Here is an 18,396-nt window from a genome sequence, read left to right on the forward strand (position 1 = left end):
ACTAGCAACCTTTGTGGTCAGTTTTACGTCCACTCTTCATCAAAATGTACGTCTACTTTATTCATTTCCTTAGAGCCTTAATGGGAACTGATCAATCTGAAAAAATAATTCTTATTTTGTGGCAAAAATAAAATTAATCTATCATTATTCTATTTTCATGTATGCAATCTATTCTTAAAGGGCTCTTTGGACATAAAATCTCATAACCCATAGAAATAAATCTAATAATGAGGCTTTTAAGCAGACACAAAGGGATTCCATTGGGAAAGATATTTTTGACCAAATACACATCGGCACCTCCAAAATCACTACTGTAAATAGGTAGCAGACTATTCCAGGATTCTCTAAATAATGTAAAAAAAAAAACATTGCCAGTAGTTTCACCTCAGGTATGGTCTAGACCATGGAGGAGCATGAGAGTTGAACAGAGTTTTTGATCCTTTGTATTGACACAGCACACTCTCCTCCCCACAAAAAAAAAAAAAACCAACAAAACAAAACAAAAAAAAAAACCCAGCATCCTACATATCAACATCCATGCATAAAACAAAATGATTTCTTTCCATCAAACGAATAAGTAGAATGTAGAAATATTTGATTATTGTTACTTATACTTAAACGTATGCATACATGGTGTGTCTATGATTTTCTGAAAAGAAAGGACCTACTTACAGCTGTTCCATTATTTCTCAGCTGTGGCAGACCATATTCCCAAGGGACTCCTGCTGATGGGCCCCTGGAGAGAAGTGGGGCAGCCATTCGGACACCAAGCAGAACCGGTAATTCTTTATTGGATTCTGTTCCTCAAAGTGGAAATTGCTTTACTTGATTCTTTTTCTGATCAAAAAGGTAACATATGTTTTTGATTTTTTAGATTACAAATTTAAAAAGACAATGAAGGAAATCAAAATCGTCTGTAATCCTACTACCTAGAGTTAATCATAGGTTAAATTTTGATGCAAAGCTGTCCAAAATGTTTCTATACATCTACACACAAATGACTGTATTTTTGAAATGAGAGGCCATTTTATATAATGTATAGAACTCTACAGAAATGTTATTTTATCTTGGACATTGGAGGGTCATCTATTTTAGGGTACTCTGTGGAGATCTCCATTGCACACCCTGAGAAATGACCCTGCTTAGATCACTGTAAACTTAGGGAAGAAAACATACTTTTTCCTTGAGGCAGTATTACAGAGAGATTCAGAAAAATAGGCATTGGAGCCTGGTTTATATCCTGTTTCAACTTCTGACTTACCTGTAATCTCTGTTTCTTGGTTCCTTCATCTGTAGAATGGAGATAAAAACGGTACCTACCAAACAGGATTATTGTGAGAATTAAATTACTAAAGCACATAAAGCACTTATTATAGTATCTGGGTCACTGTAAGTAGTGTTTGCTGCCATAATTACTGTAATAATTATTATTTTATTTTTATTGATGCAATCCTAGGGACTTGCTATCAAAACCAAGTTTGCTGAAAGTTTGCAAGGTAGAAAAAAATGGCTTTCATGAACTTTAGACTTTAGGATAATAGAGTGACCTAAGAATGTTTCTTAATTATCTGCTCCAGCATTTCTTGATAGATACTCAATAAATATTGATTATTTGCCCACAAGAATGGTGTGCTGCGGCAATGGACAAAGGTCCGGGGACATAGGCAAGGAAAAATAAAAAAAGAGAGTTCTGTGTTCTGAGAGTTATCTGATATTGTAGACTTATCTGATATTGTAGCTCTCTGAAGTGAGAATATTCCCTTCTCTATGTCCCTCATCTCTCACTCTATTGAGGCTGATAGAATAAGGGGAGTGTTTCCTTATCACCTTTGGTCTCCTGCAGAGCTACGGCCTTTGAGTGTGCTTCTTCATTTTTCTGCAAATTCTGGGATTGAAATTTGTCAGTTACACTTTCAGACTGTGTCTGATTCTAACCTAGAAACCTGTTGCATGAGAAATATGGGAGAAAGATGGGTCCTTTGAAATGTCCTACAAAATACTCCTGGTTGGAATAGGCTACATAACAAAAGCCATTATTCACCAGCAATATGAGGACATATGACAAACCTAGACTATCCAAAGCAATCTTGAAGAAGGAGAACAAAGTTAGAGGATATATGTCTCCTGACTTCAAGACTTAAATCACAGTAATGGACAAAGTGAAATGCTGGCATAAGTGTAGTGCTGACAAATAGAATCAAATGGAATAGAGTAGAAAGCCCCACATAAGACCCACACCTATACAGTCATTGAACTTTCAACAAAGATCCAATTTTCCAATCTAGTAGGGCTGGAAAAAAATGAATCTCACTCCCTACTTCACACCATGTGAAACATTATTCTGAGATAGAGCACAGGCCTAACTGTAAAAGCTAAAGCAATAAAACTTCTGAAAAAAAACACAGGCAGATATCTTTGTGGTTTAGGGAAAGGCAAAGATTTTGTAGGCCATGGAATGCAATAAACAGGAGAGAAAAAAAAGCTAGGCTTCATCAGGAGTATAGGAACTCGGGTTAGACTTCATGAGTTCAATTCTGGTGACAGAATTTACCAGCTGTATGCTCCTGGGCAATTTACATAGACTTTCTGTGCCTCAGTTTCCTATCTGCAGAGTGAGGATAATAGTAACACAATAAAACCTGCCTCATAGGATTGTTAAGAGGATTCAATGTGTTAGTACAAATAAAATGCTTTCTGTAGTATCTGGCACATAGCAAGCACTCCATAAACTTCATTCAGGCACTTTATTCAGCTGAGAGAAGCGTCCTGAGGTCTTTACCCCAGAAGCATGTTCTTCAGACACTTGATATTACCTGATTTATCCTTTGGTTAGCACAGTTCAGTGCTGAGTGCAGTGAAAGATACGTGGAGAGGGGCAGAGACGGAAGAAAGCACAGATCCCTAGGAATCGAGATTGGATACATAGGACCTGCCATGCTCTTTAGCACATGCTATGGCTGGTATATTCTACAGACCACTTTGTTCTTGGGTGTCAACTCAATTTCTCCCACCCATGTGCCCATTCTAGAGGTAAGGTTCTAGTCAGCTACTAGGTGGTTTAGTGTGTTGGGTCATGGATAAAGGAAAAAGAAATATAAAGTCATAGGATTTTATATGCTACACATGAAGTCATTTTCAAAACAGAAACAGACTCACAGATATAGAAAACAAACTTATGGTTACCAAAGGGGGAACCGTAAGTTACCAAAGTGGGGAGGGATAAATTAGGAGTTTGGGATTAGCAGATATAAACAACTATATATAAGATGGGTAAATAACAAGGTTTTACTGTATAGCACAGGGAACTATATTCAATATCCTGTAATAAACCATAATGGAAAAGAATTTGAAAAAGAAAATGTCTACACGTCTAACCAAATCACTTTGCTGTACACAGAAACTAACACAGCATTGTAAATCAACTATACTTCAATTAAAAAAAAAAAGGTGTAGGGCTTCCCTGGTGGCACAGTGGTTGAGAGTCCACCTGCAAATGCAGGAGACACGGGTTCGTGCCCTGGTCCAGAAAGATCCCATATGCCGCGGAGCGGCTGGGCCCGTGAGCCATGGCTGCTAAGCCTGCGGGTCTGGAGCCTGTACTCCGCAACGGGAGAGGCCACAACAGTGAGAGGTTCGTGTACCGCAAAAAAAAAAAAAAAAAAAAAAGGTGTAACTTGAAAGTCATAGGATTTTTAAAAGGTCGGAACTACTGCTCTGAGCATTATTATTGAGGAATTATTGAATGTCCTATAAATCACAGATCATAACTCCACCTATTTTACTGGGTTTAAAAAATGTGTGCTTTTTCCCACCCTATCATCCTATATTCTTGGTTTGTAAGCTCATGAAAGCAGTATTTCCATAAACACTGTATCTACCATGTGCATTTTAGGAATATTCACTTAAATGGGACCCCTTTTTCCTTTGCAAGTTTCATAATAGGCTCTTCTCTTTTAATTACAGATGACACCACTCAAGTTACCTCTGATTATGAAACCAATAACAACAGTGATAGCAGTGATATTGTACAGAACGAAGATGAGACTGAATGCCCCAGAGAGCCTCTGAGGAAGACATCAGCTTGCAGCACCTATACTCCTGAGGCCATGATATTCCTGGTAGCCCCCCATCACTTAACTCATTTACTTGAGAAATTGGTTTCTATGACAGGAATTGGCTTAGAAATAGATTCCTGAATCATTAGGTTTGAAGATCTGTGTCACTTGGGTTATACATGTATTATAGCCCTCCCTATATGTATCAACATAATTTTTCTCTCTCCAAGTCTTACTGGGACCTTAACGGTCTTATTATTTAGTGATTAAAAACAGAAGTATTCATCTCCACAACTGATTACAGATATTTCCTAACCCAATCTAAAAATGTAAATGTGCATAGGAAAATGAATTATTTCAATCAGTAAAATAATATTTTGTAAATATCAAGCAATCAAAATGAAATATATTAGTTATCGTAGGACTTCTGTTGGTTCTTCTGTAGTACCTCCTTGATTTAGAAAGTGAGACAATATTTATTTTCCTTGTTAAATTAAACCAGGTTTACATTGACACTTGCTACCCATTAAAACATCTTTTAATGATGATGTATTTTGTGTGTTTAAAAAGATCCACTTAAAGTGGATAAAAGCATATATTTGAGTCTGGTTAGTTTGGGGGAGGCAGCAATGGTAGAAAATAGTTGACTGTCTTGTGATTATCAATTGCTGCTCTTATCATTTTTCTTTTACCTGATTTACCATTTATACTTCTAAATCAAAGAGATTGTCAGATAAAATAATGTATATGTCTCCTTATCCTCATTATCTTTATTTTCTATTTTTTGGTAAATAAACTTAAGAATGTCTTCATTTGGGACCAGTTATAAAAATGTTTTCTCATATATACAGTGTGTGCTTTTTGGAAACCATGGATCACAGGAATTAAATTAAAATCCCTGAAAATTATATAAATTGTAACTCTACAGGATTAATGCTGATTTTGAAGCAGTAATATAAATTGGACCAACTAGAGTAGGGGTGATTTACTCCCCCTCCCCACTCGTGTTTCTTTTGAGAGTTCAATATAAGCCAGGAATCCTCATCTCAGAAAAATTTACATAAAAATATAGAGCTAAGTTTGCATACAATTTCAGTGTTCTGAAGTACTTGAATCTTTATTTGAGAACTCTACAGAAGACTGAAAAGCAGTTATGTTAATTTATGAAAGAAACATCTAATTTTTCTATAGAGTGTATGAACCAGGAATAGGCAGGCACTTAATAATGTAAAATTCATGGTCTGAAACAGCATTAAGACCTTTTCTCCTTACCTTGGGGGTCGATGTTTTGTTCGTTTTGATTTTTTTTTTTTTTTTGAAGATCACTCATTCACCCTAAAGTCATTTATTTCAGGTAACCTCCATTGTTGAATTGAATTTACCAAAGAAGGAGCAAATTGCTTTGTAGAAAGACTGCACGCTGTTAAAATATTTTTATTTTCATTACAGGACAAACCAATTCTTGCTCCTGAACCTCTTGTCATGGATAACTTGGACTCAATTATGGAGCAGCTAAATACTTGGAATTTTCCAATTTTTGATTTGGTGGAGAAAATAGGAAGAAAATGTGGCCGTATTCTTAGTCAGGTAAGAAATGCATTCATACATATGACTTTAAATGTAAAAAAAAAAATTCCTTGTTTGTTTATATCTCTGTACATACTTAATATCAGTGGTAAATATTAGGTGGAGAAAGGAAATTTCAGTACCCAACATTCTGTAGATTCCTTGCTGGTGGGATAACGAAAAAAATTAGAACTTCAAGTGAGTAGAATATCATATTCTGCAATTAAAATATTATGTATTTTCTAAGGCAAAATGGAGGGGGCAGGGATACACAAGCAAGATAGAGAAGTGATCTAAATTCATAGAATTCAGCAAAAGAAAAGTTGACCCAAGCCCTCACAAGAAGAAAGCTGCCAATTTATAAACACTAATTTATTGTCTGTGATTATTTCCAACAACTAGTTTTTTTAATTTTTGAATAGTATAGTGCTTACACCTTATCAAAAATAAGATATTATGCAGTAGTATGTTTCCTCCAGTGCTGTGAGAAACACATTAGAGTTCTTTGTATTTTAATATGGAAAACACCTTTAGGTATCACAAGAAATATAGAAGACGAACTATTACTGCATAACGAGCCTTTTTTTTCCTTAAGTATTTTTTCCTTAAGCTCAGCTACTTTCAAGGTTTCCCAAATAAAGAAACGTTTTGTTTCTCTGAAGGAGAAAGAAAACATACGGAAATTAAGAATTTGAGGGCCTCCCTGGTGGCGCAAGTGGTTGAGAGTCCGCCTGCCGATGCAGGGGATACGGGTTCGTGCCCCGGTCTGGGAGGATCCCATATGCCGCGGAGCGGCTGGGCCCGTGAGCCATGGCCGCTGAGGCTGCGCGTCCGGAGCCTGCGCGTCCGGAGCCTGTGCTCCGCAACGGGGGAGGCCACAACAGTGAGAGGCCCGCATACCGCAAAAAAAAAAAAAAAAAAAAAAAAAGAATTTGAACATGTTTGTTCTCAATAAATAAAATGGAACAAAATGGATTTGCTCTATTATTGAGCCCCTATCAAAACTCTTAATTAATGGGGATGATGGAATAATATTTATCAGCTTATCTTAAAATATTTTAGGTGAGTTCTTACAGATTGAAGAAATATCACAGCAAAGATACTAAAGACTACCAGGTTTGTTAATATCAGATTTAGGTGAGAATTCAGGACCCACATTTACTGGAGCCTCTAAACCTTCCCTGCAAAACACTAGAAAAGAAATCACTTGTTGGACTCATTTCTACTCCATGCAATGCAGACAGGCTTTCTTCAGACCTCGGAGCAAGTATGAGTGTAGAACTTTGGGGTGAGGGTTCCTGATCCATGAAGGTTTGAAGGAAGAAGATAGAGTGGGCTTTTCCCTTGCTCTTCAGCTCCTCAAACATGAAGTGCTAGGCTAGTCTCCAAGAAGAAAAATGTATGCCTTAAAGGAACTCCCATTCCAACAGGGAAATTAGATACGTGTCAAAATAATGACTTGCTACCTACAGAAGAAGTATGCTCCAATGACAGATAGCTTGTGAAGCTCAAAATAATTACAGTTTCCATAACATGCAGTTGTTGCCTCTACTGGACTCTGTTCTCACCATGAACACGTTGAGAACCACAGTGGCAGCCCTTGCACTTTGACTAAGAGATACTACCCCTTTCTATTTTTGTTAAAACATTTTTTTTATTAATGTAACATTGGTTTATGATATTATACAAGTTTCATGTGCACATTGTATTTCTTCTTCGGTAGATCCTACCATGTGCTCACCACCAAAAATGTAGCTTCCATCTGTCTCTGCACAGTTGACCCCCTTTACCTTTTTGCCCTCTCCCATCACTACTCTGTTCTCTATGTCTGCATGTTTGTTTTTTTGTGGTTTGTTCATTAATTTTGTGCTATTTGTGCTATTCCACATATAAGTAAAATCATTTTATGGTATTTCTCTTTCTGACTTATTTCACTTGGCAAAATATCCTCAAGATCCATGCATGTTTTTGAAAATTAATAGCCCCATTTTTCTTCTCTTTCTTTCTCCTCAATGCTGAGCAGCATCTTCAGCATCTTTTATGCTTGCTGATCTTGAGGGTTTGTTTAAGGGTAGCTGTTTTATCCAGTCCACCTCTGCCTCATGCCTTGGGGCTTTTCCAGGGAGGTTTTGTATCCTACTCTCTGAAACTCGTTGCATACCAGAACTCTGAGGGAGTGATTTTACCTGGAAATATGCCTGTAATGGTGCCACAAGAAGATGTGGCAGTGGGCCAGGAAGTCTTTTTTCTCTTCTACTGGAGAGTGTGTTCCCTGGGATGGAGAGAAAAATCTCACATTGTTTTGTATTTGATGTTATGTGTCACAGACTTCCCAAAACTTTACAACTTAATCTTCAGAGTAACTTGGATGCAGGTATTTCTTTAAATCTCTAGTTGAGAGAAGAAGAAACTGAGACTTAAAATATATTGTTCATCTAAACTCATATTGGACACAGGATTTGATATATCTGTATATCGGAAGTCCAGGCTTTTAACCTTCATTTCAAATCCTTTTCAGCCCTTCATAAAATGCATTTATTTATTACATTTTCAAACTCTCAGAATGGAGAGTCTGAGAAAGTAGAAAGTGGTTATTATAGCAGTTGGTTTTACAGCACAAGTGAGAGTACCAAATAACATTGCAGGTACCTAACCCCCTTAGAGTTCTGTGAACGGGGGTGGTGGGGCGGGAGGGTGCAACTTAACCAGTTTTACCACAAAATGTTTTCTAAAAGTTGTGAATACAAGTAGACAATAGAAAGATTAGATATAATTAACAATTAGATTTTTGTATCTTTTTTTCCAGTTATCTTTCAAAACTAAATATATAACTGTATGGTCCTTACTATGTCACTGTTTATTTTTCCAAAATACAAAACACTGAACTTTGAGAAAAGACAACTTTATTTGCCTTGCTGTGGGTTTTTTTTTCTTTGATTTGAGTTTATAAGCACAAAAAACATGAAATTTTCACTGTGTAAAGGCATATTTTTTTGCACTTTAGTGGGACTTTAGGACAGCTGAAATGAATTAACTTGAACATTCCGAGAAATCACCTTTTGGCTGAGACTACACAGAAAAAGTCTCACTTCAAAAGAATTTTAAAGAGACATATGTGCAATGGAAATGATTTCTCAGCCTTAACATACTGCCTGCCTTTTTGATGATTATCTTGTTTATTTTAACAAATTTAAAAGGACATCATTCAGATTTTGGAAGAGTATTTACCTTTTTTGGTTACCAGTATTTACCCAGTTTAACAGTGACTTTTCTTTATTCACGAGTTTGGATCATTGGACGTTGATTTTTAACAGCTTCTTTGTGAAAATTCTCCTATTTTAAAATCATACTCTAAAATATCTTGTCTTAATTTTTCAATTCATCTTTCAAATGTTTTAAGACAATAATAGGAAAGTTTAGTCACTTGCAATCCTACCAGTATTGCTTTTCAAATAATGGTGGTAGGATTTGGAGCAGTTAAGAGCACACTGCTTGAATTCTGGTCTGATAATGTGTCAACTGTGTGCTCTTTTACAAGTCATTCAACTTCTCTGTGCCTTAGTGTCTTCTGCTTTCAAATGTTAATAATTAACAGTATCTATCTCATAAGATGCTCTCTGGATTAATTAATATAAATAATTAATATATGTAAACTACTTAGAGCAGGCATCACACATATTAAATGCCATATATATATATACACACACACACATATATATGTCAACAGCTGCAGCTGCTGTTATTGTTATAAATAATTTTTATTGAAGTAACATGCATAGTTAAATCCACTGGGTATTTATAAACAAGAACTCAAATATAGTTTAAAGCAATAGTATGGAGAAGATAAATAAAAGAAGAACTAGCTTGAAATATGATAGAAACCACAAACTTAACTTTCTGTTACCTTTTTAAAGAGAGGAGGTGGAGATTTTATGTAACACAGAAAAAGGGGAAAAATTAAATACACTTGCCATTCAGAGTGAAAAAAGCACGTATGATATACATACTCTGTTCCCAATGGGCAGCCACAGTGCTCCTTTTAGAACTTAAGTTAAATAAATAAAGACACTTCCCTGCTCCAATCTCTTTAAAGGCTCCATACTTTACTCAGTGTAAAAGTCCTCCTAATGATCAATCTGGCTGTCAAACAGCAAGACCGCAACCCACACAGTACCACTCTACAGTTACTAACTTAAATTTTACTCCTGTCCTCATTCACTCTGTTTTAGCCGTGTTGGCCTTCTTGCTGTTTCTTGAGTATAGCAAACATACCTCGGGGCTTTTGCTCTGTCTTTTTCCTCTGCTTAGAAAATTCTTTCCTTAGATATCCCTGTACCTCACTCTGCATCTCCTTCAATTATTTGCACAAAGTCACCTGAATGTGCCTCTTCTAACCACCGTATTTAAAACAGCAATTGCCATGTCCTCCCTTGCACTCTGAACCTCCATCCCTGCTTCCTTCTCTTTTCATATAACATCACTTTCAGTCATAGTATATACCTTACTAATTATGTCTATGGTTTACTGCCCTACTCTGCTAGACCACAAGCTCTTTTTTTTTTTTTTTTTTTTTTTTTGCGGTACGCGGGCCTCTCACTGTCGTGGCCTCTCCCGTTGCGGAGCACAGGCTCCGGACACGCAGGCTCAGCGGCCATGGCTCATGGGCCCAGCCGCTCCACGGCATGTGGGATCCTCCCGGACCGGGGCACAAACCGGTGTCCCCTGAATTGGCAGGCGGACTCTCAACCACTGCGCCACCCGGGAAGCCCGACCATAAGCTCTTTTAAGGAAAACTTCTTTGTTTTGTTCATCTATATATATACCTTGTAGATGGAAAGTTGTCTTAAACAGAGTAGGCACTCAAAAGACATATGCTGAATGAATAAATCACTTTTTTAGTTATATATACCTGTGTATATATGTACACAAATACATACATAATATATGTAACTGATGAACATTAAATATCTAATTAAAAAATATTAGTGAATTTGAACAGATTTAAAGTCAATAACAAAAAATAGAAAAGTAACCGTGAAGTATTATATGAAAGATTTAGAAGAAATATTTCAAGAGAATTTTAAGAAGGAATGCAAATAACAAAAAGGATGAATAATTCTTTCTTAGAGTCTCCTGAATTACAACCAGTACTGTGCCTTTGTGACATAAAGTGAGGCCACTTTAAATGGTGCTGTACTCCATTCTGCCATGTGAATAACCGTTTCTCTCCCCATTACCTTCTTCTGTGCCTTTTTCGTGTTTTTCTTTCTCCCTCATTTGCATATCAAATATGCCAATTACATCCAGAGCTATTTACTTGATTTGAATCTCCAGAGCTATGAAAGTAATTGGAAGGAGAATAGATATTCAAAGGAGAAAGAAGACAATTGAGGGAAAATAGTTTAAACATTTTTATTCATACTGGATTAGAACAAATCTTTCTTCTCTATGTATTTCAACCAAGGCAACCTTTTATCTCTCTTAATTCTGTCTTCTTATTCTTCACTAAGGCACAACTCTGAATCCTTTATCCTCTAGAAAGCTTTTTTTTTTTTTAATTTATAAAATTAGTCCAAATTAAAGCTTTCTCTCATTCTTTATTTAGCACTTATATATTATACAATTAGCAGTTTACTCAATATTATTCTCTTATTACTGACATCACATGCAATTTAGTACCTTGATATATTTCTATAGTGTATACTGGATTTTTTGGTTGGCTGTTTCTTGGGTTTTATGTCTCTACCTTTAAAAATAGATTATATACCCCTTATCAGGGACTACAAGGGCTAGGACATGGAGGTCTTCAATATCTATTTACTGTTCCCAGTAAGTGTCTCTATGGGCAGTACATTAATATGGTTGATGGAATGTATACTTTTTTCCCCATTTTTCTCTTTACGTCTAATACACATTGAGGGATGTTTTGTAAGGCTTTGTCTTTTTCTTTCACAGGTATCATACAGACTTTTTGAAGACATGGGCCTCTTTGAAGCTTTTAAAATTCCAGTTAAGGAATTTATGAATTATTTTCATGCTTTGGAGATTGGCTACAGGGAAATTCCTTGTAAGTATAAGAATTAATACTTTTAAAATCCATTGAATTTGTTATGGGTAATGGGGTATTGAATTATTAGCTACTAGCACAGAATTACACATTGAAAATACCCTGTATGGCCACATGGTATAGTGATTAGGAGATAATAGTTTATGTTAGAGTTCTGGTCCCTTTACATATCAGCTGTTGGAGACCCTGGGTTTTACTTAATCTCAATGTGCCTCATTTCTTAATCTGTAAAATGGGGATCATAATGGCTGCTTCATAGGATTGTTAGGAGGATAAAATGATGTAATAATTCTAAAAGGGTTATAATAGTACCTTGCCCATAGTAACTCCAATTTAATTGTGTGCTAAATAAATAATTAAATGTTAAGTTTATTGCTCATTTTATAATACACCTCCCTCATTGGGTGAATTTTCAACCTTTATTCTGGCATCCACAGAGTTAAATCACTACCTATTAAAGTTTTTCAGTATAAGATAAACCTGGCTGGGAGTAGAGGGGCAGGAGGATGATGGTCTAATTAATAAAATAGGAGAGACATCTGGAAGTGGTTGTAGAGAAATTACTAGGAACATTTTAAAAATCAAGATAAATGTGAAGATCAAAGGAAAGGACACAACCAAGGGTTCAAACTTCTGAACTTTGAATATTGTGAGAATAAGTTTGTCATTTATAATCATGAGGAATTGGAACACAGAAGAGATATTAAATTTTCAACATGTAGCATTTCAGATTATCATCAGAACATGTAAGTAGCATTGTCCTACATGCTACAAAATAAATGGAACTGGAGAAAATGTCTGTAAATCCAATCAAAAATGTACCGAAATCATGTAGCTCTTTTAGGAAATAAATGCACAGAAAGAAAACTAGTCAAAATAGTATCAATAGGGGCTTCCCTGGTGGCGCAGTGGTTGAGAGTCCGCCTGCCAATGCAGGGGACACGGGTTCGTGCCCCGGTCCGGGAAGATCCCACATGCCACGGAGCGTCTGGGCCCGTGAGCCATGGCCTCTGAGCCTGTGCGTCCGGAGCCTGTGCTCCGCAACGGGAGAGGCCACAACAGTGAGAGGCCCGTGTACCGCAAAAAAAAAAAAAAAAAAAAAATCAATATATTGGCTGGAGTGTGTGTTACTTAAATTGTGTTTTAACCTTTAAGTTTTAAATTTGCTTTTATATACCTTGGACTTTAGAATCCCATGTCTGTTTGTAGTTGCAAGGAGCTGAAGTTAAATAAAAATTATATGGAGACTAGAACACAAGTGTTTTCAGAAAGGGGTAGGGTAGTGCATTAACCAAGTGATCCATTATTAAGATGTTGTTTTTCAAAATGCCATCCACATGCTACATTAAGATGAAAGTGCACAGTTGATGTGTGATAGGAATGAGTTATGAATGAGGAGTTAGAAATGAGGGATGAGTTATTGTATCTACAAATTGTGTGACAGAAAAGGAGAATGAAGAATTAAATCTACAAGTGAGATTTGTTGGAGAATATGGAACCAAATGCAGACAAAATAGGACAGTGGGAGTAGAGAGAGGAACTTAAGAGCGCTGGGTGCCGTGGGAAAGTCTGGCCGATGGGGCCATGGAAGTAGGGAAAGAAATATGAAAAAGGGGTAGTTTGAAAGGATTTCAAGATAAGCCTTGCTTTCTTATTACCACATTCCCAGGGCCCACCCTGGTTGGATGCCAGGGATTGACCTAAGTGTTAGTGATTTCTCAAAGGCTAAGGAATTGCATAAATAAGCTTTTACAAGAAAGGAAGCCACTGCAAACACTAAAGAACAGCTAGTATCAGAATAAATTTACAAATTAATATTATATTTCAAAATATATTTTAGTGCTATAATCAGCTATTGCCAAGTTCCATTGAGTTCAAATTGATATAACTACTAACTTTTCTCTAGATAGTATACCATTAACTCAGAGAGAAATTTGACCAGTATTTATTTAAGTGTAAAAAGAAGTTTTCAGGTTCCAAATTTTATTATTCATTTTTATATTGTCTTATTACATATTTATATGTTACAAGTAAACAGATATTTTTCCTGAAATATCAGGTTCTTCATTCCAGGTGAAAAGAATTGTTATAATAACTTTACTTGTTCTGTTAGAAGTCCCAGATACTTCCCATAAAGAGAATTTATTTATATCTTCTCAGAGAAAAGTTTTAACTTAATTGATGATCACTTTTAAATAATAATACCTTGCATGTTGTAGGGTTGTAAATTTAGACTAGTATGGACATTTATTAAGAGCTTTGTTTATCATTATTTAAAATCAGTATGTGCAAAAATTTGTTGTATGTCTACGAATTTAACATCTACTCCTAGAGAACTATATTTCTAATATCTCTGTATAAACCCACACAACTAAATGAAAAAAACCAAAGGGTAACCAAAATGGGGTTAGATTAACTTTACTATCATAGCGAGCTAAAATATTAGAAACTAAATTTTTATTACAGTTCCAAGTTTAACAGTTTCCAAGAGAAGAGGGAAGGTATGAAAGCTTTTAAGTTTGTACCCAGAACCCTTACTAAAATTTGAAAAATCTATTAATAGATTTAAAAATGAGATAGATTCGATAGATAGATAGATAAATAGATAATTTCATGGAGCAGCAGTGGGTAAAATTATAAATATAGACAACTCACTGATAGAAATGTGATACCAAAAATATATTTGTTCAAAAAAGATTAGGATAAATTATAGTTTATATTCAATCGCACAGAGAGAAAATAATGTTTGATATTGTTCACAGTCCCTTTCAGTTGGGCATTTTTGGCTAGTAAAGGTGATAAATTGTTAGGTCATATTCATTCATGGATTCAAAGTTACTCTTAAGAGAGCATTTTCTATTTACAAAGACTTTCATCTCTAAAATATATTCTTCCTAGCACCTCTCATTCTCATTAGTCAAGTTTGAGAAGTGGAGATAATGCTTCAGAAATACCTACGATCATGTACTATTTATTAAAAAAAATTTTTTTTGAATTTTTAATTTTATTTTTTTTATACAGCAGGTTCTTATTAGTTATCCATTTTATACATATTAGTGTATATATGTCAATCCCAATCTCCCAATCCATCCCACCACCATGTACTATTTAATGGCAGCCATGAGAATAGTCTTGCTCAACTTAGTTTAGTTCAGTTCGATTAAGCTGTAGGTGATGTGCCCACCAGTTTTAAAGCTCGATACTGAGTTGACATGGAACAAGCTAGAAGGGCAGAACTATCAAAGCGTTAGCTACATTCCAAAGAAAAAAAATATTTCAAGTGTCATTTCTGTTCTTTAGTATTAATACTTTCCCTCACCCTTTGGTGAATAGGAGCATAGAGAATTCTCAATGGAAAATCTATAAATTCAGGTCTAAAAAAATCTATAAGTTTTACATACAACCCCAGCCTTCCATTCCACCTCGCTTCAACCCACTGCTTGAGACATAAGGAAAAACTGAGAAAACAAGTGTATCAAGACAGCAGAGGGGATGGGCAGGCTCTGGGAAAGCGTAGGGCGGGTGATGTGTTAGTGCATGCACGTGTGCTTATGTGTTGTCAGAAAGGCAGGGGAGGTTGCCTGGTGGGTGAGAGAATTATTAAGGGATTTGTCCAAAATGCAGAGATGAAGGAAGAGGATGAGAATACTAATGATAAAATAAGAAGAGCTCTGAAATCATTCCTTAGCCCTGTCAGTTGCCTTCCAGGGCCAGAAAAAAGAGCACTCTGAGCATATTCGTATGTCCTAGAGAAACTTGTCAATCCTCTGTGTTGACCTAGCTAGCATCTTTCCTGGGTGTCTTTGCTCTTGAGCTGGTCCCGAGAGAATTAACGGCAAGAGCAACAGTGATACCAGCTCTCGACACAGTATTTGCCCATAGTACGTGCGAAGTAAATATTTGTTTAACAAACATGTTAATGACTACTTAAACGCAGATGGTTTTTCCATCCTGCTTAAGTGATAGTGACAACAGAATTCTTTTAGAGCTATACCTGCCAAACTATATCTCTATCTACCTATCTATAAATATATGTATGTATTTAAATGGAGTTAGGCTTCGTTAGCTATTGTTTTCTTTAGTACTTTTGAACCTATACTCAAAAGTTAAAGGAGGAATTTTTCTTTCCTGTATACTGTCTTTACCTAGTTTTTTAATCAAGATTATACTAATCTCTAAAACACAAAAAATGTATAAAGAAAAAAAGTTTTTTTAAGATGATACTAGACTTATAAAATGTGTTTGGCCGCTTTCTTGTTTGTACATTTTCAGCACTAAATCCTTTCGATTGTTCATTGCAAGTTTATAAAACTTACCTATCAAACCTTCTGGACCTGGACCTTGGGGTGAGGAACAGGGCAGGAAGCAGGATAACTCAAGAGCAACAAGTTCACCTGTACGTGGTATTGTCTATTTCTCACCCCAAAGAGACTCGGCCAGCACCCTGATACTAACACCCACCCACCCTTGTAATACTGGGCGCAAGTGCAGGTTTCCCTGACTTGCAATGTTGATGGTAATTACATCCACACAGTAATCTTACCAGCTTGCCACAAGGGAAAAGAACTTAACCCAGAAGCTCCCTCCCAACATAGTCCCAGACCCTCTCTGACCGGGCTGCATATTCTTCCTCTACCAGGTCATCACTGCCTTCTCCCTCCCCCAGGGCTTAGCATAGTTTTTATTTTAGCTCTTCAATTCTATTCTTACAAACCCAGCATTGATTTTGAAAGAAACCAGGTCATCTGTGCTAATCTGTCATCTTGTTTTAAGAGCAATCATGTATTTTATGTGAATGATATTTACATCAATGGCAAGCTTACTATATACCAGCCACTTTAAAATAGGTTCCCTTCTGTAATTCTCACAATTGGACTATGAAACAGGCACTCTTACTGTCTCCCTATTTTTAAGATAAGGAAATGAAACTTAAAGTTTTAAGTCACTCACTCAGTAACACAGGTAATAAACGTCAGAGCAGAGACAAAGATCTGTCGTAGATCGAGAAACTTCTACCGTGATCAACTCCGTACATGGCACAGGTATAGACATAAAATGTAATTGTCTTAAATCACTTGGGGTAGTCCATATACAGAAATAGAGACTCCAGTTTGAATAAAATTGTTCTTTGGAAACTAGGTAATATCCGTATTCACCTCTGGCAATGACTGTGAACAGGTTTTGCTGTTGACCCCTTGGGAGCCTAGGAGGTCTGCTTCTCAAAGCTCTTCTGAAGACATCCTCTAAAGACCTCACAGCCCCCCCCCCAATTAAGTTCCTGGAGCGTTCACCCAAGATTTAGCTTAAAGACTGACTCCTAATAGTTCCAGAAATGTAGGAACATAGACATCATCTTCCTACGTTCCCCTGTGTGCCACCAACACCACAGATGTCATAGTTTCTTCATTCTTCCCCGACTATGGAACAGGTGTTTCTCTCAAATTCCCACTATCATTCTGCTTCTTCTCTTCTGTTTTTGCTTCTCATCTGTTGAGTATTATTCAGAGATGTAATCTATTACATTAGAGAAGGAAATTGTATCATGGTTGGTCATTAGGAATAAAATGTATAAAGATAGCATATTTAGGGTAAAGCATACCAATCAATGAAATATTTTGAAAAGCCAGAAAAACAAGAGAAAAACATGGGGAAATTGCACAGAGAAAGAAGGTGAGCCAAGAGCACAGTGGGCCTTTGGTCATGGTCCCCTAGAAGCTGAACTGCACATGTAGAAATAGGACGCCCTTCCCATGGTAATGACATTATAACTAGGAGATTTGGTTCCCCCTTAGCTTTTACTCTTCGGAATGGCTCAACTCCCTATGCTATTATACAAAGACTTTTTTTGTTGTTTTTGTTTTTGTTTTTTTTGCGGTACGCGGGCCTCTCACTGTTGTGGCCTCTCCCGTTGTGGAGCACAGGCTCCGGACGCACAGGCTCAGCGGCCATGGCTCACGGGCCCAGCCACTCTGCATCATGTGGGATCTTCCCGGACTGGGGCACGAACCCGTGTCCCCTGCATCGGCAGGTGGACTCTCAACCACAGCGCCACCAGGGAAGCCCGACAAAGAGGTTTAATTTTTCCTCTTTAGGTATTTCCTAGAACTTTATTCCCAAGTTAGAATTTCTAGATCAGAGAACATTATCGATTTTGATTTTGCTTTTGCTTTGTGGATTTAGTATACATATAAAAGATGTGTTCTTCATTTTACTACAGTGTTTTATGTTTGATACAGAAGAAAAATACTATGTTCAGTTCACAAATTATATTTAGATGCTATTTATCAGAGGTGAAATACTAGGTGGTATAGACCATTGGTCTGATCTATGTTAAGTATATCATGGGTCTTTTTTTCCAGTCCTCTGTGTAGTTTTATACAGGAACATGGGAATAAGAACAAGGGTAAAAATCACAGTGGATTCAAAGAGTGAGTTTCCTACATACGTTAGGTTTCTGGTGGGCTCTAGACAGATTTTTTCATTTCAGACATCTGCATGTGTAATTAATGTTATTGCTGTATTTTTTTCTTGTTACTCTGGATGTTACCGAGGAATGGAAGAGTAATCACAGAGTATTTGTCCTAGAATATTTGGCTTTCACTGAGGTATTAAAATGAGAGGACTAAACTCTTTATCCAGTAGGTGGCACTCTTGGTCCTCGGACCCCAGCGTTCACAGATGAATGACTGTTCCTTTGCATTGGTTACA

The 18,396-nt window shown here is 36.6% G+C and overlaps 1 protein-coding gene across 1 annotated transcript in view; it reads left to right on the top strand.

Annotated features, from left to right (window-relative positions):
• PDE3A (phosphodiesterase 3A) overlaps window positions 1–18,396 on the top strand; it is a 313,671-nt gene that overhangs the window by 280,189 nt on the left and 15,086 nt on the right. Inside the window, exons 7-10 of the mRNA XM_060112140.1 lie at window positions 694–779; window positions 3,964–4,118; window positions 5,505–5,642; window positions 11,577–11,688. Of these exons, the coding sequence (XP_059968123.1) occupies window positions 694–779; window positions 3,964–4,118; window positions 5,505–5,642; window positions 11,577–11,688 (491 nt within the window). The remainder of the gene's footprint in view (window positions 1–693; window positions 780–3,963; window positions 4,119–5,504; window positions 5,643–11,576; window positions 11,689–18,396) is intronic.

The sequence above is a fragment of the Mesoplodon densirostris genome, chromosome 11 (genome assembly GCF_025265405.1).
Source record: "Mesoplodon densirostris isolate mMesDen1 chromosome 11, mMesDen1 primary haplotype, whole genome shotgun sequence".
NCBI lineage: Eukaryota > Metazoa > Chordata > Mammalia > Artiodactyla > Ziphiidae > Mesoplodon > Mesoplodon densirostris.